Below are 26660 nucleotides of genomic sequence, written 5' to 3'. Positions count from 1 at the left end.
TGTGGCCTGCCAAGAGAGAGAAGAAGAAGAAGAAGAAGAAAAGAGAGAGAGAGAGAGAGACACACAGAGAGAGAGAGAGAGAGAGAGAGAGAGAGAGAGAGAGAGAGAGATGGAAGAGGAGAGAGAGGGAATGAATTCACTTCCAAAAAAGCACACCCAAATTTGAAAGACATGCTCTAAAGGCGACACACCAACCAATCACGGAATTTGCAAAACAAGATGAATGCTCATAAAGCATTCATAAGGCCTGCCTCGGATGCGCAGCTTGGAAAAGAGAGAGTGAGAGAGAGAAGACTTGGAAGAGAGAGAAAGAGGGAAAGATGAGATTCCCTCAATCAATCATTAAAAACAAAAACAAGGCAAGTGGACCAATCAACAATTCACTAATAAAAACTTTAAAAAATACATAATTTTGCCCATCTCCAAGGGGAACCTTCACTAAGGACTACCTAGAGGCAGGCCAAAAAACACGTTGGAAAATGGTAGAAATTATTTTTGGCATTGAAAGTTGAAAATTCACTAAGGCTGTCTAAAGGCATACAAGCAAACAAAGCCAAGAGACTCACTTGAAGATGATGTACATGACTTGGATGGCATTGCAGAGGAAGCAGTGAACCTTGCGGATGATTGACATGGACGTTCTGGTACAAGATATATCCTGAAGAGAGAAAGGACAGCGAGGATAAGCAAAAGGATGACCTCCATGGCTCAACTATGTACGGTTTGCTTCTTGCAGCATTGTTTCAAACATCCTACCCAATCTTGGAACAACACCAGCAACAAAGTAAGTATACAGGCTGCAGTGATTCCCAAAATTGTTCGATCGCATCACTGCATCACAACCTGCATGAATTGAAATTTCAGGATCATTTCGATTCGCTGCATAAGGCTTCCAAGCTTCTTTGGCTTGCTGACGGGAAGACTCCAGATGACGCAGTATACTATACGACCCAATTTGGCCTTCATGTTTATAATTCTGCCAGAGCTGGAAATGCAGTCCACGAGAGGTTGCCTTTGCCCAATGAAATACAGAAAGTTGGTGCCCACGAGATTCCATTGGTTCAGACAAACAATCTGTTGCATACGTATGTGAAGCGTGGGAGCATGGTGGATGCTCGCCATGTGTTTGACAACATGCCCGTGCGCGATGAGGCATCGTGGAACATTATGATCCTCGCCTATGCAGAGCGGGAAGAGGGTGCACTGGCTCTTGAGTTGTATGCACGGATGCACCAGGAAGGTGTCCAACCTAGTACCCGAACCTTAGTTGGCTTATTGAAGGCTTGCAGTAGCGTGGCAGCTCGGGAGAAGGGGAAGCAGGTTGATGAGAAATATTTAAAAATAGAATGCGTCCAAAAAGGCAGAACCATGCACTCTCAAGTTATAAAGCGCGGATTTGAGTTAGATGTATATGTGGCAACAACCTTGATTGCTATGTATGCGAAACATGGAAGCATGGAGGATGCAGTATGCATCTTTGATAACTTGCGTAATCGTAATGTGGTTTCTTGGAATGCCATGATTCTAGGTTATGCCAAGCAAGCAGAAGGAGCTCTAGCTTTAGACTTCTATGCACAGATGCACGAGGAAGGTTTCCAAGCGAGCTCTCGAACCTTTGTTAGCGCATTGAAGGCATGCAGTAGCCTGGCAGCACTGGAAGAGGGGAAAGAAGTGGATCGGAAATCTGCAAAATTCTTAGAGAAAGGTAGAGCCATCCACTCCCAAGTTGTAAAGGGTGGCTTTGATTCACATGTATTTGTCGGGAACACTTTATTGGATATGTATGCAAAATATGGGAGCGTGGAGGATGCATGGAGTGTCTTTAATGAGTTGCCTCATCGTGATGTGGTTTCTTGGAATGCCATGATCTTGATGTACAGCAAGCAGGAAGGGGCTGTAGCGGTTTTTAATTTGTATGCACAAATGCAACAGGAGGGTGTCACACCTGATCATCATGCTTTTTGTGCCACATTGATGGCTTGTAGTAGCCTCACAGCGCTGGAAGAGGGAAAGCACGTTGATGGGGTCCCTGCAAAAAGAGGATGCTTGGAGAAAGGTCGAGCCCTCCACTCCCACATAGTATATGGCGGGCTTGAGTCAGATGTATCTGTAGGCGCCACCCTGGTGGATATGTACTTGAAATGTGGGAGTATGGTAGATGCACAATGTGTTTTTGATGATTTGCCTGATCGTAAAGTCGTTTCTTGGAATGCCATGATTATGTGTTGCAGCAAGCAAGAAGAGGGCACATTGGCTTTGGATTTGTATGCGCGTATGGAACAGGAAGATGTCAGACCAGATCACCGAACGTTTGTTGGCATATTAAAGGCTTGCAGTTGCCTGGCAGCACTAGAAGAGGGGAAGCAGCTTGATGGGAATTCTGTGAAAATAGGATGCCTGGTGAAAGGCAGATCCATCCACTCCCAAGCAATAAAGCATGGGTTTGAGTCAGATGTTTTTGTAGGGAACACCTTGGTTGATTTGTACACAAAATGTGGCAGCATGAACGATGCTCTGTGTGTTTTTGATGAATTGCCTTATCGGGATGTGGTTTCGTGGAATGCAATGATCTTCGGTTACAGCAAGCAGGAAGACTATTCACTGGCTTTAGATTTGTATGCACGAACACAACAGGAAAATATCACACCAGATCATCTAACCTTCATTGGTGCATTGAAATCTTGTGGTACCCTGGAAGTAATGGCAGAAGGGAGGCGAGTTGATGGGAACTTTGCAAAAGCTGGATTCATTGAGAAAGGTAGAGCCATCCATTCCCAGTTAATACAGAGTGGATTTGAATCGGATGTGTTTGTTGGCACCACACTGGTGGATATGTACGCCAAATGTTGGAGCATGGCTGATGCACGATGTGTCTTTGATGAGCTGAGGGATCGAAATGTGGCTTCCTGGAATGCCATGATCCTGGGGTATGCCAGGCAGGAAGAAGGTGTGCTAGCTTTGGAGTTGTATGCACAGATGCAAAAGGAAGGTGTCCAACCAAATTTTCTAACCTTTGTCAGTGCATTGAAGGCATGTGGCAACACAGCAGCCTTGGAAACTGGAAAGGAACTCCATTTTGAAATACGAAGGGTCAGGCTTGAGACTGTCACAATTGTGGCAAATTGTCTTATTGACTTGTATGCTAAATGTGGGAGTATGGGTGATGCCCAACAGTTGTTTGATGGCTTGCCCGAAAGAGATGTCATCACATGGAGTTCACTGATTGCAGGATATGCTCAACAGGGAGAGAGTGAGGGTGTATTTCAATTGCTTGAGACAATGAGGCAGGAGGGCATACAACCAGACGGTGTCACATTTCTTAGTGTTCTCACTGTATGCAGTCATGTTGGTCTCTTGGATAAGGGCCAGATGTATTTTCAAGATATGAGCAAACAGTATGGCATGATACTGTCTGTTGAGCACTATACTTGCATGGTTGATCTTTTTGGCCGTGCAGGCAAATTGGATGAGGCAATGGCGATGGTGGAGAAGATGCCTTTCCAACCTAATGTCTCCATATTGTCGACCTTGCTTGGTGCTTGTCAAAAGTGGAACAATGTAGAGGTTGGAAGGTATGCCTTTGAAAAGCTGCTAAGATTAGATGAGAAACTTCCTGCATCGTATGTCTTGATGGCAAACATATATGCGGATGCTCACTTGCAGGAGATCCCCGATTAAGATACAACAGGAGAGAGAGAGTGTGCTCAAGCATGGCTGGATCCATGACAATGCTCAACTTTGATGGAATGGTTCAGACATTGTTGTCTGGGTAGGGGACAGGTCTATGCATGCAAGCTGAAAGATCTTCTTAATGAATGAGAATATGTGCCCGGTTTGGACTGTGTCACACAATGGAGGTGATGAAAAATAAGATGCAGTGTGTGGACATTGAGAACCTGGCTATGGCTTGTCCTCTAATCAAAACACTGTAGAAGACACCCATTTGTGTCTATCAAAATCAACCAAATGATGATTTTTACAAGATCATTGTTCTTCAATTGATAAAGAGCGAGGAACAAGTGGTAACACTCAGGCTGTTGTATTATGTTCCAGTCTGATCATGATTTTGCTTGTCTTCCTTGTGAGTTCTTAAGGTAGCATGGTTTCAGGTAAGTCTGAATTTGAGGTTCCTGTGGAATACCAGCTCCTGGATGGTCGTGGTCTACTGTGGACAGAACTGGGGACAGTGCTGCTTCTTATGTGGATTCGTTTAGGGTGTCCCTTCCTAAAGGCTTGCAAGATAAGTTGAGAGGATTGTGGTGGAGGGAGCCAGAAGAAACAAAGTGGCAGAAGCTAGAAAGAATGTGGGTTGAGCCAGAGGTCTGTCGTACATCTTTAAAACAAAGCACGTCGGGGGATCTGCATGGAGTAGCCATTGGGATCTCTCTGTGCAAGGGTTAATGTTGAGGTATATGGAGACTGCCAGGAGATGGTCACTACCACTACAGACATGTTACCCAACATAGCTTACATGGAGCTTGGAGATGCGGAGCAGGTTCCAAAGGATAGAGTGTTTCATAATTCATTGAGGCACATGAAGGTCATGTACAATGTCATTGAAGAGCATAACCACGACAAGCTGGGGATGCGGATATGGCTGCACAGATCGGACTTGAAGGATGCTCTCGACATGTTCTTGAGTACTCTTTTGAGGGAGCAGATCGATCATACTCTTTATGTGGGCCACATAGCTCATCTAGAGGGGCTGTTGGAATAGTAGGGTCAACTCTCCACATGATAAGTTCCTGAATGATGAGTACGACTGAGGGTGACACACGTCTCTCTGAATCGAGCTTCCCATGACTCACGAGGTGCGGGTCTAACTGCTCTGCATCTCTTGGAAGATTCTATTTTTTGTGTTGCTTGGCTTGGATCAAAACATGCATGTGTCATGTAGTGCATTGCATCATCTTGCTCATAACTGCTCTCCTAAGTGTGGATAATGTTGATGTTCCTGCCGCCCGGGCTTCCCTTAGACAACGACTCCTATTCACATGTCCTTTCGGCAAAATGTTGACAGTTTTGATTAAGTGGTGATTCATGAGATTGATAATGCAATCCAACATGTCACCCATTACTTGGTTCATCTTCAACACCCTAAATCACAACATTCAACTATTGAAATTAATTTCAAATCTCACACAAGGTTGATGATTCTTAAGTACGAATAGATACTCATACCTCTTCAATATCTTGCATATGTGCTTGCATTTTGAATCGCCCATAGTCATTAATATGCTAATTGTTGTTCTATGCCATCTAGGGTGCTTGACGGCACTGCAATAAATTTTCCCACTGAACCGCAGTGGGCTCAAGCTGAAAGGTGTCCAGGTAGAGCTGCAAAATCTGAGGTGACTCTGCCAGATCACTCTCCTCCATCCACTTCGCATCCAGTGCAGGATAGTTCCTAAACTTCACCAGCTAGCAACGGGAAACTCTACCTTTGACTTTTCTTTCCATATGTGCTAAAATCTGCTCCGGAACCAAGATTTCATCCAACTCTTCAACCTTGGGCTGATCTTCATGAAGCAGGTCAGCAGGCACATTGCCATGGAAAGGCTTCAACAAACTCACATGAAAGGCATTGTGTATGGTCCAATTTGCAGGCCTCTGGTGTCTGGTACCCGTACCTGTGATTGGTTAACACCTGGACTTGTCTATTGCAGAGAGTTCATGGTTGGTTGAACTCACTTGTTCTGGAGAATCATTTGTGAAAACACTCAGTTTCAGAGTTATTAATATATTTGTATGATTTCTATCAAGGAATTCATGGATCTATATTGTATATTCCTTTTGAAGCATACTATGAGCACGGAGGGTCCCTAGACGGTATAAGGTCTTCCCCTTTTCTTTTTATATTTCGTTATTTTTAATAAATGAAATACACCAAGGATCAGCCTAGTAGGGGACGTGGCCTTGATTCTTATTCTGTTTGGTGTGCAGAGCCATTCTCAAAATCCTACACCTATTTATTTTCATGGTTCTTTGTTTTTTTCAATGCAAAAAATTTCTGAAACTGTATATGATTTGAATCCTTTCAAAAACTTGGAAAGGACCATAGTACCTCATCTTCAGCTTTGTGTACACTTTGTCCTTGCCTTTCATCTTCTTGAGTCGTGCTTTCTGGAAACGCAGCAGCACCCAATCGCCCTCTTTTAAGAATAACTCGTGGAGATGCTTATCTACTACCGGTTTGTGCTTCTCCTGGCTTTTCTGAAGGGCTGTTTTGACCTTCTGGTAAGCAACATCCAGGCTTTCCATAAATCTATCCGCTTCAAAAATCTTCTCTTTCGTATGCAGAATGGGTTGGTACTTTCTGTTCTCCTGCCACAATCTCAAAGGTCTCAAAGGGTGCTTTTCCTGTGGATGAATATACAGTGTTATTATACGCAAATTCAACAAGTGGCAGAAAGTGCTCCCATTTCGATTACTGATCCAAAACAACATAGCACTTGAGAAGATCAAGGGTAGTGGAGTTGGCTTCTTCAGATTACCCATCAAGATGGAAAGAGGATGAGAAATTCAGCGTGGTACCCATATTCTCAAAGATACCCCTATAGAAAAGACTTGTCATCCACCGGTCTCAATCACTGACAATTGATTGAGGCATCCCGTGATGTTTGAACACATGAGACATAAAAAGCCTCGCCATCTGGTCTACTGTATCCTCTTCCGTACAGGAATAAAGTGGGTCTACTTGCTGAATCTGCAAATAATGGTCCATATCCCATCATGTTCCGATGGTGTACGAGAAAGATCGAAGATAAAATCCATGGCAATGCTTTGCCAGGGTCGATCGGGAATAGGTAAAGGCTGCAGCAGTCTAGCCGGCTTCTGTCTGTCATATTTCACCCTCTGGCAAGTAATGCATGTCTTGACATATGCCTCAACATCCTTCCTCAATGCTGGCCAAAAGAAATACTACTCCACATCTTTGATACTGGCATCAATGCCTCTGTGTCGTGCATAGGGTGGGGCATGACTTTTTGTCAAAACTTTTGGCCTCAATTGTTTTGTGACATACAGTCGGCCATGCATCATCAGAAAACCCTCCTTGAGAGTATAGTGCTCATGCCTCTGGCCATCAACCAATGGATCATAAATCGGTTCAAAATCAGCATGATCCTTCATGGCATCAAGCTCATCATGATATGCAATGGTCACGGCTGAAACTTGCAGCTTAACAAACATTGGACTTTCGTGAAAGTGCATCTGCAACAACATTCTTCTTCCCAGGCAAATGCACAATCTGAAAATGAAACATAGAAAGAAAATTTGCCCACCTCATATGCTTCTCAAACAACTTTCTCTAACTGAGAAAGTATCACAAGGACCAGTGATCGGTTTGAACATGAAAATCAGTGCTTCCAAGTCGAAAGAGTATGTATGACAGCCAACATCTCTTTCTCATAGATGCCAAAATTCATTTCAGCGTCCTAGAGAACTCTACTCTCGTATGCCACCACTCTACCATCTTGCATAAGTACCCCGTCTATGTTGTTCCCACATGCATCTGCTTGGACAAAGAAAGGCTGGCGAAGATCAGGCAGTATGATAACAGGATCGGAGCAGAGTTTCTCTTTCAGATTCTTAAAAGCTGCAATTTCTTTGGGACTTTATCTGAGAGTGACCCCTTTCTTTTGTAAGGCATAGAGCGGTGATGCAATCTTTGCAAAATATCGGATAAATCTCCTATAGTATGATCACAAGCCCAAAAAGCTACGTACTTCATGGATGTTCTGCATGTGTGGCCAATTCCTAATGGCCTCTACCTTGGCGGGGTCCATCCTACATCCTTGGAAACAATGTGCCATCTCATGCATGGAAAATTCGCTTTCTTGGCATTGACAAGCAACTTATGCTTCTAAAGCTCCTAAAAAACAATTGCCAAGTGCTTCTTATATTCAGCCTCGTCCTGAGAGAACACGATGCTGTCATCAAAGAAGGTGCCAACAGCTCGGTGTTCTCTGAAAATCATGTTCTCTGAAAATCATGTTGAAGGTGGCAGGTGCATTCATTAATCCAAATGGCATGACAAGAAACTCATGCGGACCAAATGTGGTACAAAATGCTGTTTTGTGCACATCCTCTGGCTGGATTCTGATCTGGTGATAACCACTCTTCATATCAATGCGGCTGAACATTCCAGACCCATGTAACCTATCCAAAATATCATCTATCTTGGGTATAGGGAATTTGTTCTTAATTGTAATTTTATTGAGGGCTCCGTAGTCAATGCACATCCGCCATGATCCATCCTTCTTTTGGACCAAAAGCACGGGTGAGTAGTAGGGTGAAGAGCTGGGCTGAATCAGCCCTTTCTCCAACAGGTCCTTGACCTACTTCATAATTTCCTCTTGCTGGGCTGCACAAACTTTGTAACGAGGTCTGTTAGGTAGGGATTATGTCTATCGTATGGTCTTTTGGACTTTCAGGGGGCAACTCCTGTGGAAGAGAGTCAAAAAATCTGTCCACTGCTTTTCCAGCTTAGAAAACTCAGAATTTTCTTGTATTGACTTCTTTTCAGATGCAAACACTAAGTACGCTGAAAGGCATTTTTTCATTACATTGCCAATGGCAAAAGCAGATGCATTAGGGATGGATTCTCCCTTCAGCTTAGCATCAAGAACATGGGTTTTGCCACGGTGAGTGATTGTGATTGTTTTATTCCTTGTATCCAAAATAGCCCCAACACAAAAGCTCCAGGGTTTTCCCAGTAACACATCACAACCATTCATTGGCATAGTATAGAACTCTTCCATGTCCACGTAGCTCTGAATATGCAATGTGCATCCTCTGCTTGTCTATCACTGGAGTGACTGATTGGTTGAGCCCCGGGCAATGAGCCTTGGGCAAGCCATGTCTACATCACACAAAGGACCCATCTCTTCTACTCGTATTCCCAACTTTCCAGCCAGCTTTGGAGAAATAAAGTTGGCCGATCAAAAAACATGAGAGCTGTTTGGTCTCTTATCTTGCCCCATGCCCGACATAACTCTATAGCATCTGTGTTCTGAACATCCCCGATCATGTCTGGCAAAAGACCAGCAGTGGGTTTAGGCTTCTTATTCTTTTGATCATTCCTGTTCTCTTCCTTATGCTTACCTTGCTCAGTAGGATGTTGTGTGGCATCATAAAGAATTTGTTTTTCTTCATCTGACATACGGTACTCATCTCTGTCTTGCAACAAACTTTGCTTTCATAGGCTATGAGAACTTTCTGAACTTCTTAGGAGATTCCGCCTTGCTGCCCTTTGATGTCTCCTATTGGCTACCTCTGAATCCCGAAACTTTCCCTTGCATGAGTGCATAAGCGGTAGTGGCATTCTGAATCAACGAGGACATATTGGAGACCTTGGTCTTTGTGCAGTATTCCCGAATCTCCTTGGGCAACCCGTAGCAATACCTTTCAATTTGCTTAGACAACAATACATGCCTGTAACAATTCACTGGCAACAAAGCTTTCCAAAACTTCTGATTGTAGTCTTCCAAATTTCGGCAGTTCGCCACATCTAGCTTATACCAAGCGGTCATGATATCTACCTCGAAAGTGGTAGTTAACCATGCGGCTAAGAACACTTGCTTGAATTCAACCCATGTGGTAGGTGTTTTATCCTTTAAAAGTAAGTTGGTCCACCATTGGAGTGCATTGCCCTTCAAAAAGGTGGCTGCATTTCGAACTTGGGAAGACTTTGTAAAGTGTCCACTTGAGTGGGCGGAATCAAACTGTTGCATGAATGTCAAAGCCTTCAATTTGTCCTGCATCCCATTGAAGGTTTCAAACTTCACAAATGCCCCTCCATCCTTGTAATCTTTCAGCTTGCCTTTAGGGGTGAGATTATCATAAACGGGGGGCTGTAAAAAGGCTGGAGTCATCATTGCTCCCGCATTTTGAACCATTTTCACCCATTCCCATGGTGGGGTAAAACATTCGGGTCCCACTCCCTGCATCTATGGCATATTCCAAGTATTGGCCATCATCCCAAGCATACCTGTTTGCATCTCAGGCTGCATCCCAATGTTTGAGTACATCATATTGGCATTTGCAGGGGGCATTCCGCCCATCATATGTTGCTGGAAATTCTGCATTCCGGGCTGAATGCTGCCCATATAGCTGCCTAGCATTTTGGACCCTTCTGTGGGCTGGCCCACCATTGCCTGAAAAACTGATCCCCCTCCAAAGTATTCTGGATGCATCATGGGCTGAGGGAGGACTTGCTGTCCTTGATTGATTGAGTGGAAATTATTGGCATTACCCGCTACAGGGGTGACTGTGGGCATCTCTGGTGGCTGTCCACTAAAGATACATGCCTATGAGTCTTCTTTTGCTTCTTCTGCTTTTTCTGAGCTATCTTTTTGCTTCCAGGAGGAGCAATAATAGTAGGAGGGGCTTGCATAATCTCCATGAAAATCTGTTGCAACTGTGACAGAGCTCCCACAACACTTTGCATTCGCAACTGGAAAAGGGCATCCCACTGTCTTGCTCCTCATCACCCCCACTGATGCTATGCTCCTCCTCAAAACTCTCTAATGCTCTGTCTTCCTCTTGCCCTTCCAACCCAGAGATGGTCAACGATCACAGTGTGACATGCTTGCTGAGATTGATGGCTATAGCAAAAATTGCAATGAAGGTACTCAATCATAAACCTCATAAATAGCCACAATGCAAGCTTCAGTCACTTCAATGACTTAACAGTACTTAGAAATAAACTTCAACAACAACAATGGGGAGGCTAGAATGCCCTTGCTCAATGTAAACAGTACACAAGACACCCACTGGCCCCAAATGCCTTGGTGCCCTTTCGGTATTTATTTAATGCTTCTCTCTCTCTCTCTCTCTATGTCTCCCTCATCACTTTCAATTCATCATCTCTGCCCTCTTTCCCTATTTGATTCTCGAGCAGGTCTTATGAAGTTTTGCAAGGCAAAGAAAAGGAGGCAGCATGGATGTCGTCCCTCCCCTGTCTGATCACTATTTGCAGAATTGATGTTTTGTGGATCTTCTCTTCTACTTTGATCGAGATCATGTGGCGTTAGAAAGATCGAGACTCGGGCGACTCTGAAGGCAAAATTGGATGTTCATGACAAGATCCACGCAATGTCAATCTACATCGATATGAAGAGGCTGTGGCTGGTCTTGGAATCAGAAGGTATGGTGTCCCCACATTGCGCTATGACACTTGTTTCTTGTATATATTGTGGATGAACCGCAGGCTGCATCAAGTAGGTGGTCTACTCAATTAGAGGTGTTTGTGAAGGATCTTGACGAAATGTGACTAGGCTGAAGTGCTTCTGCCTTTACCTGAGTCGGAGACCTGAATTTGCACCTGCTATATGCAATTCTGAAGGTGTTACAGGCTGCTCCTGTGCTACTCTGAAATCAGCATATAATCGCGTTGTAGATGATAAATAATGGTTTGATTTTGCATTCTTAAAAGCTGAGATTTGGTCAAGATAGGTATTGACTAAGGTGCTCATTCCGTGCACCTAAAAGACACAAGTCATGGGCTTGCAAGCCTGCAATTTGGGCAAGGGAAATAAGAGGATTGAGAAGATCATACTTGTTAATTGAGTCAAGGCTCCTTTTCCATGGGAGAGTGTCATCTGCATCAAGGGGACAAGGTTCTTGTCAAAGGAAGAAGAACATATTCATGTCAAAGTGGGCTATCAGATCTTGCTGTGAAGGTCATGTTGCTGGCCATTGAGGACCCTAAATGTCTGATTCCCCAGGCTCTTTCTTCATATGTGTGTGATGTTGATGTGTGATTGAATGATGTGGATAAGTATCTACCCCTCCATACTCCTATATGCAACTATCTTTGTATCTTGACTACTCAAAGGAAGCGTGACATACCAAAAGCTATCGGCAGGAACAACCGTGCTGAAAGAAAACTGAGTCTTTTCATGTGGAGAGAACCTTGTGCTGAACATGATCCTTTTATTGGTGCTTGCTGCTGATGTAACCCATATAATATGTGTTGGATTTCTTTCATAGTGGTGTTATCATGGCATATAGAGCATGATTGGTTTGTTCTAGAGCGCTTGATGAAGTGATGCGGAGTTGATAATCATTTACCCGAGGAAGTCTCTCACTTGGAAGAATGCAAAGAAGATGACACAATCTGAAAACTCATCCCTGTTGTTTTCATTCTGGTTGTGTTAAGCGGTAGGGCTCTAAGGATTTGTTGGGCTTTTAAGAGAAGAGGCTGCTATAGAGGTCACCCATGGTCCCCCGATTCCCTCTATCGCTGTTTTGGAGCCTCATATATCCTTGGCAGTGTGGTAACAAGAAAAGAGCTTTAGGCGAGGGTGAAATCGCAAGTCAGCGATGGCTCAAGATTTTCACCAAATCGATGGGACTACCCCATGAAGATGCTGCTAGGTTTGTAGAAGATTTGGAGTTTGTGGCTTTGATGAAGGATAAGAATACACGGTAAGGGTTGCTGCAGATCTTAACATATTGTTTGAAAGGAGAGGCAAGGACATGTGTGCAAATGTATGTGCCAATAATTCGAGAGGCTCATGACCCCCATGAGAGCCTACATATAGGGGAGTGAGCTGCATTTTTGGGCCAATATGCTCGTGAAAGAGACCCTAGTGGGATCGAGAAGGAGCTCTGCAATTTTGAACAAGCACCTAACCAAGATGTCGACCAATACTTTGTGTTGAATTATGGAACCACAAAGATCCCACTTGAAATGATTAAAAAGGAGAGATTTATTGTAGGCCTTAAGCTGGTGAAAATAAAACTAAAGAACCCTTGTCGGTTTCATGAGGTAATATGGCTTGCACGAGAAAAGGAATGGAAGATGAAGAGACTGGGGCAACCGGGGTTCTAGAAGAGTTAAAAGAAGGGATGAGTCTTTGAAATAGAACCTCCATGAAACGGCTGAAGTAAGGAAGAACATGAGCTTGAATATGTTGGGTGGTGCAGGTCGAGGAAGGGGAAGAGGATTTTATGGAAGTAGAGGTGCCAGCATTGAAATTCTTGATTAAAATAAATGGGGAACCTCAGCATTACTTCAGGATTTGACTTTTGGAATTGCAGGCAGTAGAGTTGGATCAGATGTTGGATTAGATGCAAGCATTGGAGCATTATCAGAAAACCCAAGAGCAAAATCAGCGGAGAGCTAATGAGAAGATCAAAGACAAAAAGAATGGTAAGGGTGACTTGTGCTTTGATATTATAGTAAGTTGGATAACACTTTCAAGACTAAGTTCCAGACAAAGTGGAAGGCCCTTTTCGAGTGCAACACTTTTCTAATGGATCTCACTAGTTTTGGAGAATTTCGATGCAACCTTTTAAAAAAACAAAATTAATTGATACTGGTTTATGAAGTACATGGTCGGGATGATGATGATCACTACAGGTTGAGTGAATGGAAAGAAGGGTAAGGCATGGTCTACAAACAATATGCATAATGGAGGTAGAGAGGACTACACCAACTCACTACATCAGCTTTATGAAGACCGTGGGACATGAATGTCAACCAAGATTAGCACATGGTAACTTTGTTCTACAAGTATTGTTGTTTGTTGTACTAGTAGTAGCAGCTAGGCCTTGTTAGGAGGGTCGTTTTTGGTTGAAGTGTTGCTATTATCATTGTTAAAATATTTCATTATAGCATGCAATTAAGACTGGGGAGCATGAAATATAAGGGGAATTGTGAATGCTTAGGTGAAGGAGCATATTCTCTAGTAACCAAAGGATAGGGGGGTAAATAACAATGCGTGATTAAATCCTATGCATGGTAGACTAATTGATAGGATGTAGCAATGACAAGCACTAATGGCACATGGTTACGAGAATGGAAAGCAGGAGGCATGGCTGCTATGATGGGGCTTTCCAATAGATGGAGGGTGTCAGGCAGGGATTTGGGAGCAATCAGAGAGGGCCGATGCGATTCAGAGGAGCAGTGAGGAGTTGCAGGCTCACACCCTTAGGCGGTGGAGGACCCTTCAGGAGCGTGAGCAGGCTTTGAGGAGAGACCTCACCTCCATCGAGCGGCTCAGGGAGCAGGACCCAGGTTCTCAGTGGCTTAGCGACAGATTCGAGAGCGCTCGCCTTGAGCTTCAGGACATGGAGACTCAGTGGGCTGAGTTCTCCTACCACTCCTCCTGGGCTCGGTGGGTGTAGCAGGGGGACAGGATGACAAAGCAGTTCTTTCAGACCACTGGGCCTCGATTGGCAGACACACAGTTGCAGCGTCTTCGGGATTCGCAGGGCATCATGCACACTAACCCGCAGGAGATTCTAGACCTGACCACGAGTTTTTACAGCCATCTCTTTTAGACGGAGAGGCTGACCCCAATTGGCCTTGTGGCTTGGGATGTAGTCTAGGATCACGTTCCGATAGTAGTCTCGTGGGATTTATGCAGCAGACTTGAGGAGCCTTTCACAAATGAGGAGCTCAGGAAGTCCTCAAGGCTCTCCCGACCCAGAAGTGTCCGGGTGAGGATGGCTTGACCCCGGCCTTCTTTCGAAACTTTTGGGAGATTATCTCCACCCCTTTCCGTTTAGATTCCTAGGAGATATTTGACACAGGCTCTCTCCCTTAGTCCTTTAGCAGAGAGTGGATTTGTTTGATCCCAAAAGGGGGAGATAGGTCAGACATCCGACAGTGGAGACTGATCACTCTGCTTGATACTGCATATAAGATCCTCGCCAAGGTCTTGAGTTTGCGGTTACGGCCCCATCTTACCGACATCATTCACGACACAGACTGGGTTTGTTCAGGAGCGCAACATCGTGGACAACATCTTCACGTTTTGGGAGGCAGTGGATTGGTCCAGGGAGGAGTCACAGCCGTTGGTCGTCCTTCTCTTGGATTCCTTCTCTTGGATTTTGAGAAGGCCTACGACAGGGTGGAGTGATCCTTCCTGGAGGGCACTATGCGGAGATTGGGTTTCTCACACAGATGGGTCAGACAAGTTTCGGTGCTCTATGTAGGGAGCTCTAGTTAGATGCTTATCGGAGGACACCCCGGCAAGGCCTTTCCTCTCTCTCACTCGAGGGCTGCCCATTCGCTCCCTTCCTCTTCTTATTTGTGGCAGAGGCTTTGGGCTACTACCTGAGATCACAGGTGGTGGGCCTCACAGGGTTGAGGCTCCCAATAAGACAAGAGGAGGAGCTGCTTGACTCGGAGTTTGCAGATGACATGGCCTTGTATGTTGAGGGCACCACGAGTCTGGAGAGAGTGAGGGGCACCTTGGCTATCTACTGTGAGGCCTCGGGTGCATAGATCAACTAGACAAAATATATAAGTTTTATTCCTAGGCTTTGAAGAGACACAAGAGATCCATGAGTGGGGGAGTGACTTCGACTTCAGATGGATATCGCAGGGCCAGACGACGAGATATCTTGGATGCCAGGTTGGTATTGACATTACGGCAGAGCAGCAGATCGCCTCGGTCCTTGAGAGTGTTTGGCGCAAGCTTCTCTATTGGAGCTCGGCCAAACTCTCTCTAGCAGGTCGCACCTTAGTGGCAAACCAGGTCCTTGCCACGGCTTGGTATATCGTCTCCTGTTGGTGCTTTCACAGAGGATGCATTGGGCATCTCTGACGGTTGGTACGGAACTTCCTTTGAGCAAGTTCGGACGGCATGAGGAACACTAGGGTCCGAGTAGCTTGGCAGGCGGTGATCATGCCGCAGGCACTGGGAGGCTTGGGTATCATTGATCTAGAGATGCAGAGCAGAGCCCTCCTGGGCAAGTTGGTGGTTTGTGGCCTCACCCCAGGTGCAGAGCCTTGGAGGCTCCTCTTACAACGAGGGCTTCTAAGGAACACCCCACGCACTGGGGGACTGTGGCAGCCTTCACATAGATGGATCTTCTCTCAAGCCCCCCTTACGAGGAAGGGTTCCCCCTTGATGAGGAGCCTTCACATGGTTTGGCAGAGACTGGCAGGGGGTCTCATTTGTGCTCCGACCAGATGCAAAGAGGAGTTTGAGCATCAGCTACTTATGTGGCACCGAGGGATCAGATATCAGGAGGGATGTATGCTCAGACAACGAACTCACATTGGTTGGGCACAGTAGGACAGTGGTCCGAAAAGGTCCTTTGGCCGTTGGAGCAGATTACCCATGGAGGCAGAGGCGAGGCTTGATGCCCTAGCGCATCTGCGAGGGGCAGGGCAGCGGATGTGCGAGATTGACTTAGCCATTCCTGAGTCCTGGTGGGAAGGACTTTGTGTATAGAGAGACAGCAGATGGTTGGGGTAGTTTTCCCATACTAGTGTTCCCTTGAGGATGTTGATGGAGTGAGGCAGCACACACCCCGGCTTCTTCCGTGTAGGACCTGGAGGCCTACTTCCGCCACTCACTGAGAGAGACCTCGAGATGGATGGGAGTCTTGATGGGATTCACTAACAGATGATCAAAGTGGTGGGACGTTTGGGGAAGGAGTGGCACATTAACCCTCCGAGTATCTGAGAGCAAGATGCCCCTAGATGGCACCTTTGGCTGTGGGAGGGTAGACCCCTGAGGGAGGTCCAGTGGGATCCGAGAGAGTGGTTCTGGCCCTGCAGGGGCGGCCTAGCCGAGCAGGTAGATGAGGTGCCCTTCTTTTCCTACACCACACGGATTGGCAAGAGGTTTCAGATGGATTCGTCGAGGTGGACCCCCTCGAGGGAGAGGCATTGGGTGACCCAGAGAGTGCCTCGAGATGTTCACAACAAGTTTTGGACGCGGTTGTGGTCCAGCTTGCGGTCGAGGAAGACCTCATACTTCTTCTGGTTGGCCGCCCACATAGGCTTGCCCATCGGACCGTGGTCGGAGCAGATGCGAGTGGAGGGGCAGTGCCATTGTTGCTTCGATGGTGTCCTGGAGACTATCCCGCACTACCTCTGGAGCTGTCGCTCGCAGCACATCGAGGATTTGGATGGGAGCCCTCAAGATCATGACACGTATGCAGAGTCTTTAGAGAGACTACACCTGGAGGATGGTGGTCTGGTTGACAGAGGGAGGACATGTTTTAGATTGATGAGATCTCTCCAGCCTACCGGATATAGGTTCAGAGCATCCAGAGGATAGCACTCCACGAGGCAATCCCTCGTGATAGCCTAGCTCCTCCTCCTAGGGAGGACAACGTTTGGGAGGTGGTAGCCAGCATTACGGCATGGAACATTTGGGTGGCTCGTTGCAGTCTTGTGATGGGTAAGCACCTGGTTCTACCCTCGGCTACCTTGGTCACCATCTGGCAGGACATTATATACACTCTACGGTCCACTTGGGAGCGTGGGGCTCCAGGCTCCATGGCGACTATCGAGAGGCGTGCTTGTTTCTGCAATGCTTGGCCTGCAGGAGTTTTCTACATCTTCACCCCGCGAGGGATTCCCTGGTTGTTTAGTCCCCCCACTTGGCTGTTAGCCCCAGTACTAGAGATCCCCTAGGCAGTGAGCTGGGTTTCTCTAGAATAGGCTGGTTCTTTCTTTCAGCCTTTCTGGGGCTTTTTCATACTCAGCACCTTCGGGGTTGTTGTCTTGTATGAAAGCTTTCAAGCATTAATAGAAGGTTCCTTTCTTTGGGGGGAAAAAAAAGAGAGAGATGGAGGGTGTGGGCAAAGCAAGAAAAGCTGCGCGATTTTTTGGGATTTGGGATTTTTTGAGTGCATTTTTTTCTTTTCGTGTCTTTGTGGCCACCTTGAGTTTCTGTTAGAGCTTTTGTGAGGGATGATGCTTCTATACTTGCATCACTTCTAAGAGATTCAGGGTGTGTGTGTGTTGAAAATGGTCCTGTTCTCCACGATGTTTTGAGTTTGGTTGTGAGATTCTGTGCTTCTGGGCACAAGAGAACTCATGAATCTAAAGTGAAGAGTCTCAACAGAGAGGAAGAAGTTGGAAGGAGGTGCCCCAATTGGCTACTATTCAAGGATTTGTTTCTGCTGTCCTACACAAGAGGTTGAACTTGTGAAGTTTTGCAAGGCAAAGAAAAAGGAGGCGGCATGGAATGCGCTTCTCCCTTGGCTAGTCCATTTGCATCCTTGTTGTGTGGATCTTCTCTTCTACTTTCTTTGATCGAAATCATATGGCCTTAGAGAGTTGGAGACTGGGCGATTCTGAAGGCAAAAATGGATGTTCATGCCAAGATCCATGAAATGTCAATCTATGTCGATGTGAAGAGGCTGCTAGTCTTGGAATAAGAACGTATGGTGTCCCCACATTGCGCCACGATGCTATTGTTTCTTGTATGTATTGTGGATGAACTGCAGGTTGCATCGAACAGGTGGTCCACTCAATAGAGGTGTTTGTGAGGGATATTGACGTAGTGTGGCTACGCTGAAGTGTTGCTACCTTTACCTGAGTTAGAGACTTGAATTTCCACTAGGTATATGAAATTCTGAAGGTGTCTCCTATGCTGCTTCAAAATCAGAGTTTGATTGCGTTGTGGATGATGAAGAATGCTTGGATTTTGTATTCTTAAAAGCTGAGATTTGGTGAAGATAGGTATTAACTAAGATGTTCCTAGTCTTTCACGCATTAAGAGAAGGTTCCTTTCTTTGCAAAATAAAAATAAAAAATCTAAGATGCTCTTATTGTGCACCTAAAAGACACAAGTCATGGGCTTGCAAGGTTGCAATTTGGGCATGGGAAATTAGAGAATTGAAGAAAATCATACTTGTTAATTGAGTCAAGGCTCCCTTTACATGGAGGGTGTCATCTGTATCGAGGGCCAAAGGAAGAACATACTCATGTCCAAGTGGGCCATCAGATCTTGTTGTGAAGGTCAGGTTGCTGGCCATGCCCTAGATGTCTGATCCCCAAGCTCTTTCTTCATATGTGTGTGACATTGATGTGTGATCGAATGATGTGGATAAGTATCTGTCCCTCCATAGTCGTATATGCAACTATCTTTGTATGGTGGCTACTCAAAGGAAGCCTGGCATGCTAAAGCTATCGGTAGTAACAAGCCATGCTGAAGAAAACTGAGTATTTTCATGGGGAGAGAACCTTGTGCTGAACATGATCCTTTTATTGGTCCTTGCTTCTGATGTAACCCATATAAGATGTGTTGGATTTCTTTTACGGTGGTGTTATCATTGCATATAGAGCATGATTGGTTTTTTTTTAAAGAGTGCCTGATAAAGTAGTGCAGATTGTCCAAGTTGATGATCATTTACGTGAGGAAGTCTATCACTTAGAACTAAAAAGATGACACAGTCTGAAAACGCATCACTATTGTTTTCGGTTTGGTTGTGTTACATGGCAGGGCTCTAGGGTTTTGTCGATGGGCTTTTAGAAATAGACTGCTATAGAGGTCACCCACTGCTATGGAGGTCACCCACTATCCCCCGATTTCCTCTATCATTGTTTTGGAGCCATATCCTTGGCTGTGTGGTAACAGGAAAAGATCTTTAGGCGAGGGTGAAATCGCAAGTCAGGGATGGCTCATGATTTTCCCAAATTCATGGGACTACCCCATGAAGATGTTGCTAGGTTTGTAGAAGATTTGGACTTCACAGCTTTGATGTAGGATAGAAATGCACTCAAAGCATATCACACAAACGTATGTGTCAATTTTCGATAGTCTCATGACCCCCCATAGGAGCTTGCATATGGGAGCTGCATGTCTAAGCCAATAGTTGATTTATTTTGCTGAATTTTTCTTATGCATTTTTGAAAGTGCTTCATCTCCACCTGGAGTGCCATGTGGAATGATCTTGATCTTTCCTTAAGAGACTAGAAGTGATTCCTCCTCAAGAAGAAGGGAACATAGATCATCAAAGTGTATGTGACTTGTGGTGACTTGGGCACCTCAACGCTTAGGAAATCATGTCGTAAAATGGAGGAAGCTTGGTGAAATGAGCGATGCCAGCTGACTAGTCATGAGGTTCACATACATGGCCTACAATTGATCATGGAGATGCCTTCATGAGGAATGGTTGCATGGAAATCCCTTTGGGGAACTTGAGGTACAAATATCCTTGCAAGGTGGTAGCTTGCATCATCAAATCCCTAGCATAGAGGTCCTATAGCTTAGATTATATCTCCGATGCGCTCTCTAGGATTTGCACTGTGGGGGTTAAAGGTCACTGTGCCTTCACCCCAGTTATGTACAATACTCAAACACATATATAAATGAATGAAAAAGAAGATTAGGGTGGTTCTGCACCCACCAAAACTTGTGGCTCTCTCTCTCTCTCTCTCCTTCTTCCGTTCTTGCTTCCGTTGAGAGCACTCTCAACTGGTATCAGAGCCCGGGTGATCTAGCTAAGCGTGCGTGAATGCTTGAAGCTCAGTAGCTCTGTGGGAGGAAGGAGAAGCTTTGTGGGAAGCTTTGTGGGTGACTTTACTTGCATCCGAGTGTGCAGAGACCTTGGAGGAACCTTTGGAAAAGTCACTTTGGCTTTGTGAAGTGGTTTTGAGAGCCTGTTAAGAGCTTTCAAAGAAAAAGTCGTTTTTTGAGCTTTTCCCTGTTCCGTTCGATGACAGAGACTCCATATTGACTTGTAGAGGCAACTATTGCTTGCTTTTGGTGTCCACATTACTTCAGGAGCTTGGAAACACCTTCATTCTTAAATCTGGGATCATTTCATTGGATTTTTGACTCACTGTGTCAGTTCCTGCGTTTTTTGCCCGGGTGTTGGAACTCAAGTTTGGAGCAACCATTCGCAGATCTGTCAGTTCCGGTGGACTCAGAGGTCCTAAAACTTCTATGTTGCTCATCATTCGCACTCCGGTGGAGTTTACAGATAGCTCTGTTTCCAAAAACGTTTTTCAGTCCGTGTGTTGGACCCAGTGATTGAGACCACGGTTTCCAAAACCGTCTGTCCCATTGCATTCCGGACGCCCAAAAACCCCTACCTGTCAGTTCTTGCGCAATTCGGTGGAGGATTTTCAGAGTTATAGATCTCTGTGTATTCGATTTCGTCTCTCTGTTATGCATTTTTCATTCTAAGGTTTTGAAACCTTAGATTTATGCCACATGGCAGTGGATAAGTGTTGACTTCCATTTCTCACTCATCGGTTGGGATTTTGGAGTTCTGGCAGAAGAGAGATATTTGTAGATTTTCTTGCTGATTCCGATTATGCAATGGCATCCATGTTTTGAGGCATCTCAGGTTCTATTTTCAATAGCGCTCATTACCGTGGGACTATGATTTCTTGAGCATACCTTATGCAGATCACTTTGGTTGCAGTTTGAGCAGTGTGTGCTCATTCGTGGTATGCATTGGGTTGCAATGGATGATTTATAGGCCATTTGGATGCATTGCGGTCCTTGTTGGATGCGCTGATAGGCCCAAATTGCCTTGTGGGATGCTATTTTTTATGGACGCTTTGCACATGGATGCTATTTTATGCTGAGGGACAGCTTTGACACATTGCTGGTGATGCACTGATAGTGCTATGCTCTCTTGGATGAGATATTATTGATGCATATGCCAGTGGACGGTGTTTATGCTTGAGTCATTTGGCACTTATTGGCATTTTCTTTTGGGCCAGATTTGCTCATATGGATGCATAGTATATGCACATGAGTCAGATGCATCTTTTGATGCTTTGAGCTTTGAGTTTTGGTGATATTTCACTCTATTGTGGCATACACATTTGGGTGCACCTGGTATTTGGTGTGATTCTCTCTTGCAGGGACTAGCATTTGGGATTTTGTTTCATTTGCATCATGGCATCCTCTTCCACGTCTGAAAAGGAGTTTTTCAGCATTAAAAAGTTTGATGGGACAAACTTTTCTTTGTGGAAAGAACAGATAAGGGATGTGCTTATTCAAAAGAAGCAGATTAAACCCTTGGCAGGTATTGAAGCTAAGCCTGCGGATATGTCTGAGGATGATTGGAATGAGTTGGATGCATTAGCAAAGTCTACTATTAGACTTCATCTTGCAGAGTCAGTTTATTTCACAGTAGTAAATGAGCAGACTACGGAAGATTTGTGGAAGAAACTGTGTGCCACTTATGAGAAGGAAACTGCCTCTAATAAAGTTTACCTCATGAAGAGGTTGTTTGAGCTGTAGATGAAGGAAGGGATCTCCATTGCTTTCCATTTGAATGAATTCAATATTATTTTCAGCCAGCTTCAGGCTCAGAAAATGAATTTTGATGCAGAGACTAAGGCAATATTTCTCTTATGTTCATTGCCATCCTCATGGGATACCTTCCGTACAGCTGTCAGTAACTCTGCACCTGGTGGAGTACTGAAATTTGATGATGTTGTGGGTAGCTTGTTGGCCGAGGAGATTAGACGGAAGTCTATGGATGGCAACAAGCAGGATGCAGCCTTAAATGTGCAAAGGGGTAGATCACAGTTCAGGGGGAAGTCCCAAGAAAGAGGGAAGTCACGTAGCAAATCTAGGGCACGGAACATTGAGTGTTACCACTGTGGCAAGAAGGGCCATATGAAAAAGGATTGCTACAAGCTAAAAAGAGAGCAAAGGGATAAGAAAAAGAATGCAAATTGGGGTGCAAATCAAAAGGAAGAGAGTCCAAGGGAGGATAAAGGAAAAGTGAAGATCGAGGAGATCAATGCAGTCACACATGATAGTGACAATGATGTTCTCTTTATGTCTAGTTTATCTGCAGAGTTGCTTACCACTTCAGATGATGCATATTCCTAGGATTGGATTTTGGATTCTGGTGCTTCATTCCATGTTACTCCCCATAGGGAATGGTTCTCCACGTATGACAGTGGAAAGACAGGTTGTGTGCATCTTGGAAATGACTATGCATGTGACATAGTGGGAGCAGGTGACATAAAGTTTTCTTTTGCAAATGGGTCTGCGTTTGTTTTGAAACATGTGAGACATGTGCCTAAGCTAACCAAGAGTCTTATTTCAGTGGGTCAGCTAGATGATGCTGGTTTTCACACCACTTTTGGCTTTTAGAGTTGGAAAATTCAGAAGGGCTCTATGCTTTTGGCCAGGGGTGCCAAGTGTGGGACTTTGTATCCCTTACATGTATCAGGGGTATTTGATCATGTTGTTGCAATAACCGAGTAGCCAAGCACTTCTTTGTGGCATTGCAGGTTGGGGCACATGAGCCAGAATGGAATGAAACTCTTATGCCGTTTGGATTATGTACTGCATTTGAGTTTCTCTGATTTTGAATTTTGTGAGCATTGTCTCTATGGGAAGTAGACTAAATCAGCCCATAAAAGAAAGGGAAAGAAAGAGTTTGAAATGCTTGATTTGGTGCATTCAGACGTATGTGGTCCCATGCCTACACGGTCATTAGGCGGGGCTGAATACTATGTGACATTCATTGATGATGCAACTAGGAAAGTGTGGGCTTATGCTATAGCTCGAAAGAGTGATGTGTTTCAGGTATTTCAGAAATGGCTGGCCTTGGTTGAGAATCAGTCAGGTAGAATGCTTAAATGCCTACGGACTGACAATGGTGGAGAGTATCTCTCTCATGACTTTCAGCATTTCTGTGATACTCGTGGGATTAAGAGGGAGCTTACATCCCCTCGTACTCCAGAGCAAAATCCAGTTGCAGAAAAGATGAATCGTACCATTCAAGAAAGGTTGCAATGCATGCTTTCCAATGCAAGTCTTTCTGGTGGTTTTTGGGCTGAGGCAATGAAGACTGCAGTGCATGTGATCAATAGATCACCTAGTAAGAGTTTGGATGGTGGTATTCCTGAAGAGGCATGGAGTGGCAAGAAGCCCTCTTACTCTCATGTGCGTATATTTGGGTGTGAGGCATATGCACATGTGCCAAAAGAGCTTCGAAAGAAGCTAGATCCTAAGTCTAGGAAATGCATCTTTTTGGGTTATGGTGAAAGTGGAGAGATGGGCTATCGTCTCTGGGATCCAGAAGCAAAGAAGATCATACGCAGCCATGATGTGGTCTTCAATGAGAAGAAGATGCATAAGGCACCCATGAGGGATGTGGAAATGAGGAGAATCACTTTCGAGGATGTGAATCCACCTGCATATGTTAATAGACAGCAAGCTGTCCATGCACCAAATGTGCAAGAAATGGTGCCACCAAGTACTCCCACAGGTATACAATCAAGGGTAGATGATGGATCATCTATTGGTGGAAATGATGAGCCAAATGTGGCTGATATGCAAGTGGGACAGCAAGCTGAAATGCCCTTGAGAAGATCATCTAGAGTGTCTAGACCGCCTGATAGGTTTGTTCCAGGGGTAGACTATGTGATGCTTACTGATTGCGGGGAGCCTTCTTGCTACAGAGAGGCTATGATGCGTGAGGATAAACGCAAGTGGGAGTATGCTATGCAATCAGAGATGAGTTCACTTATGAAGAATAAGACTTGGGACTTGGTTTCTTTGCCACATGGAAAGAAAGCATTGCCATGTAAATGGGTCTACAAGATGAAGGTCACAGGTGATGATGTGCCTAGGTACAAGGCCCGTTTGGTTGCTAAAGGGTTCAAGCAAGAGAAGGGTGTGGACTTTGATGAGATATTCTCTCCGGCTGTGAAGATGACCACACTTAGATGCATGCTTGGACTAGTGGCATCAGAGGATATGGAGCTTATGCAGATGGATGTCAAGACAGCTTTCTTGCATGGGGATTTGCATGAGGAAATTTACATGGTGCAGCCGGAAGGCTTTGAAGAAAAGGGCAAAGAGCATTTAGTTTGCAAGCTAAAGAAGAGTCTCTATGGTCTTAAGCAAGCACCTAGAGAATGGTATCAAAAGTTTGATGCTTTCATTCGGTCCCAGGGTTTTAGAAGGAGTGAAATTGATCACTGCCTCTACACTAAAAGGGCTAAGGATAATAGCCTGATAATCTTGACACTATATGTGGATGATATGCTATTGGCTAGCAAGAATACTTACTAGCTAGATGCATTAAAGGCCAAGTTGCATGAGGCCTTTGATATGAAGGATTTGGGATTTGCAGGTCATATTCTTGGTATGCGCATCACGTGTGATCGGAGTAGGAAACTCCTTTGGCTTTCACAAAAAGAGTATGTTACAAAAGTATTGCAACGTTTCAATATGGAGGGGGGGAAGGCAGTGAGTACTCCATTGCCTCCATATGTGAAACTGAGTCATACAGATAGTCCCAAATTAGATGAGGAGAGGGCCATGATGGCCAAGGTTCCTTATGCATCAGCAGTTGGGAGTCTTATGTATGCTATGATAGCTACTAGACCAGACATTGCATTTGCAGTGGGAGTTGTTAGCCGGTATATGGCTAATCCAGGAAAAAGGCATTGGGAGGCAGTTAAGTGCATCATGAGGTACATGAAGGGTACCAAGGAGATGTGCATTTGCTTTGGTAAAGGAGACATGTGTGTACTTGGGTACACAGATTCAGACTATGCAGGGCATGTGGATAGTAGGAGATCCACTTCTGGTTATGTGTTCACCTTTGCAGGTGGTGCCGTGTCGTGGATGTCTCGCGCACAGAAGTGCGTTGCTTTGTCTACCAAGAGGCTGAGTATGTTGCAGCCACAGAGGGTTGCAAGGAGGCTATATGGCTTGATCGTCTAGTGGGAGATTTGGGGATTCATACAGGTGTACCGACATTGCATAGTGATTCCATGAGTGCTATTCAGCTAGCATGGAATCCGGTCTTTCATGCAAAGACCAAACACATTGAGGTCAGGTACCATTTCATCAGGGAGGTACTTGAGGACAAGCGCATAGAGCTTGTCAAGGTTCATACAGATGATAACCCTGCAGATATGCTGACGAAGAGTCTACCTAGTCAGCGGTTTGAGTATTGTCGTGTATTGATGGGCATTGGATAGTATGCTCACTGGTTGTTCTCCCTTAAAGACACATTGTGTCCTTTAAGTGGGAGGTTGTGGGGGTTAAAGGTCACTGTGCCTTCACCCCAGTTATGTACAATACTCAAACACATATATAAATGAATGAAAAAGAAGATTAGGGTGGTTCTGCACCCACCAAAACTTGTGGCTCTCTCTCTCTCTCTCTCCTTCTTCCGTTCTTGCTTCCGTTGAGAGCACTCTCATGCACAACTAGAGCAACCTCCTTTGTGATTCTCTTGATGAAGGCTGAGTGAGCTTTTGAGTCCCAATCCTCTCAATCCTTGAGATTCTCTTGAAACTCATCCTCCTGGTTAGCATCCTAGTTGATAGGGCCCTTGGGGTGCTTAGTCTTCCATTCATAGCCTTGAACAAGCTCCCACAAACCTTATGGATGAACCATATCTTCATGTTGAGCTTTAAATTGGCATAGTTCATGCAATAGAGCTTATCCTCTTTAAATATTCCTAACTTCATACCCTACAACTGATCCTAGCAACAAAAATAAGCTCACTTAGATCTATACAATCTTGGATAAGACATAGACGATGGTTTCATCCATGTGTGATGTAGTAAGGGTGGGTAGGATATGAGCAGTAAGGGGGGATAAGGGCAGTAATGGTGGGCGAGAATGGGCAGTTATGGTGGGTGGGATATGGGTAGTAAGGGTGGGTGGGATATGGGCCGAAACAATACTCCACACCATCTTGCTACCAACCCCTTGTCCTATCTAGGCCATACTCCACATTGCCTGAAGGACTTATGGTTGACCCTGTGTGTGCAGAATGCATCAAATAGTCACGTACCAGTGTCATCCTAGGCAGAATGCATCAAATAGCCACGTACCAGTGTCATCCTAGATAGCCCTTTGTTTGCAACTCCAAAGCTCACAGAAATACTTCATGATTAGCTCCCTTGAGGTGTCTTCTACATGGCAATTTCCTCAACAATGCATCAGTTC

General features: G+C 45.0%; 1 protein-coding gene across 2 annotated transcripts; it reads left to right on the top strand.

Moving 5' to 3' along the window:
* The first annotated feature begins 518 nt into the window (after positions 1 to 518).
* Positions 519 to 5622, top strand: LOC147904557 (pentatricopeptide repeat-containing protein At2g33680-like). 2 transcript variants are annotated; one of them, XM_087387291.1, is made up of 3 exons: positions 519 to 784; positions 865 to 4811; positions 5264 to 5622. In XM_087387291.1, exons 1-2 carry the CDS (start codon positions 695 to 697, stop codon positions 3676 to 3678), a joined length of 2904 nt encoding a protein of 967 aa, XP_087243417.1. In that variant the 5' UTR covers positions 519 to 694; the 3' UTR covers positions 3679 to 4811; positions 5264 to 5622. The 2 variants fall into 2 exon arrangements, with proteins under 2 accessions (XP_087243417.1, XP_087243410.1); XM_087387284.1 differs by having other exon boundaries at positions 519 to 4811.
* Positions 5623 to 26660: the final 21038 nt, after the last annotated feature.

The sequence above is a fragment of the Dipteris shenzhenensis genome, chromosome 2 (assembly GCF_047967505.1).
Source record: "Dipteris shenzhenensis isolate YYH24624 ecotype China chromosome 2, Dip_SZ_1.0, whole genome shotgun sequence".
NCBI lineage: Eukaryota > Viridiplantae > Streptophyta > Polypodiopsida > Gleicheniales > Dipteridaceae > Dipteris > Dipteris shenzhenensis.
Note: the sequence above shows the minus strand (reverse complement) of the source record. Positions and strands in the feature narration are given on the sequence as shown.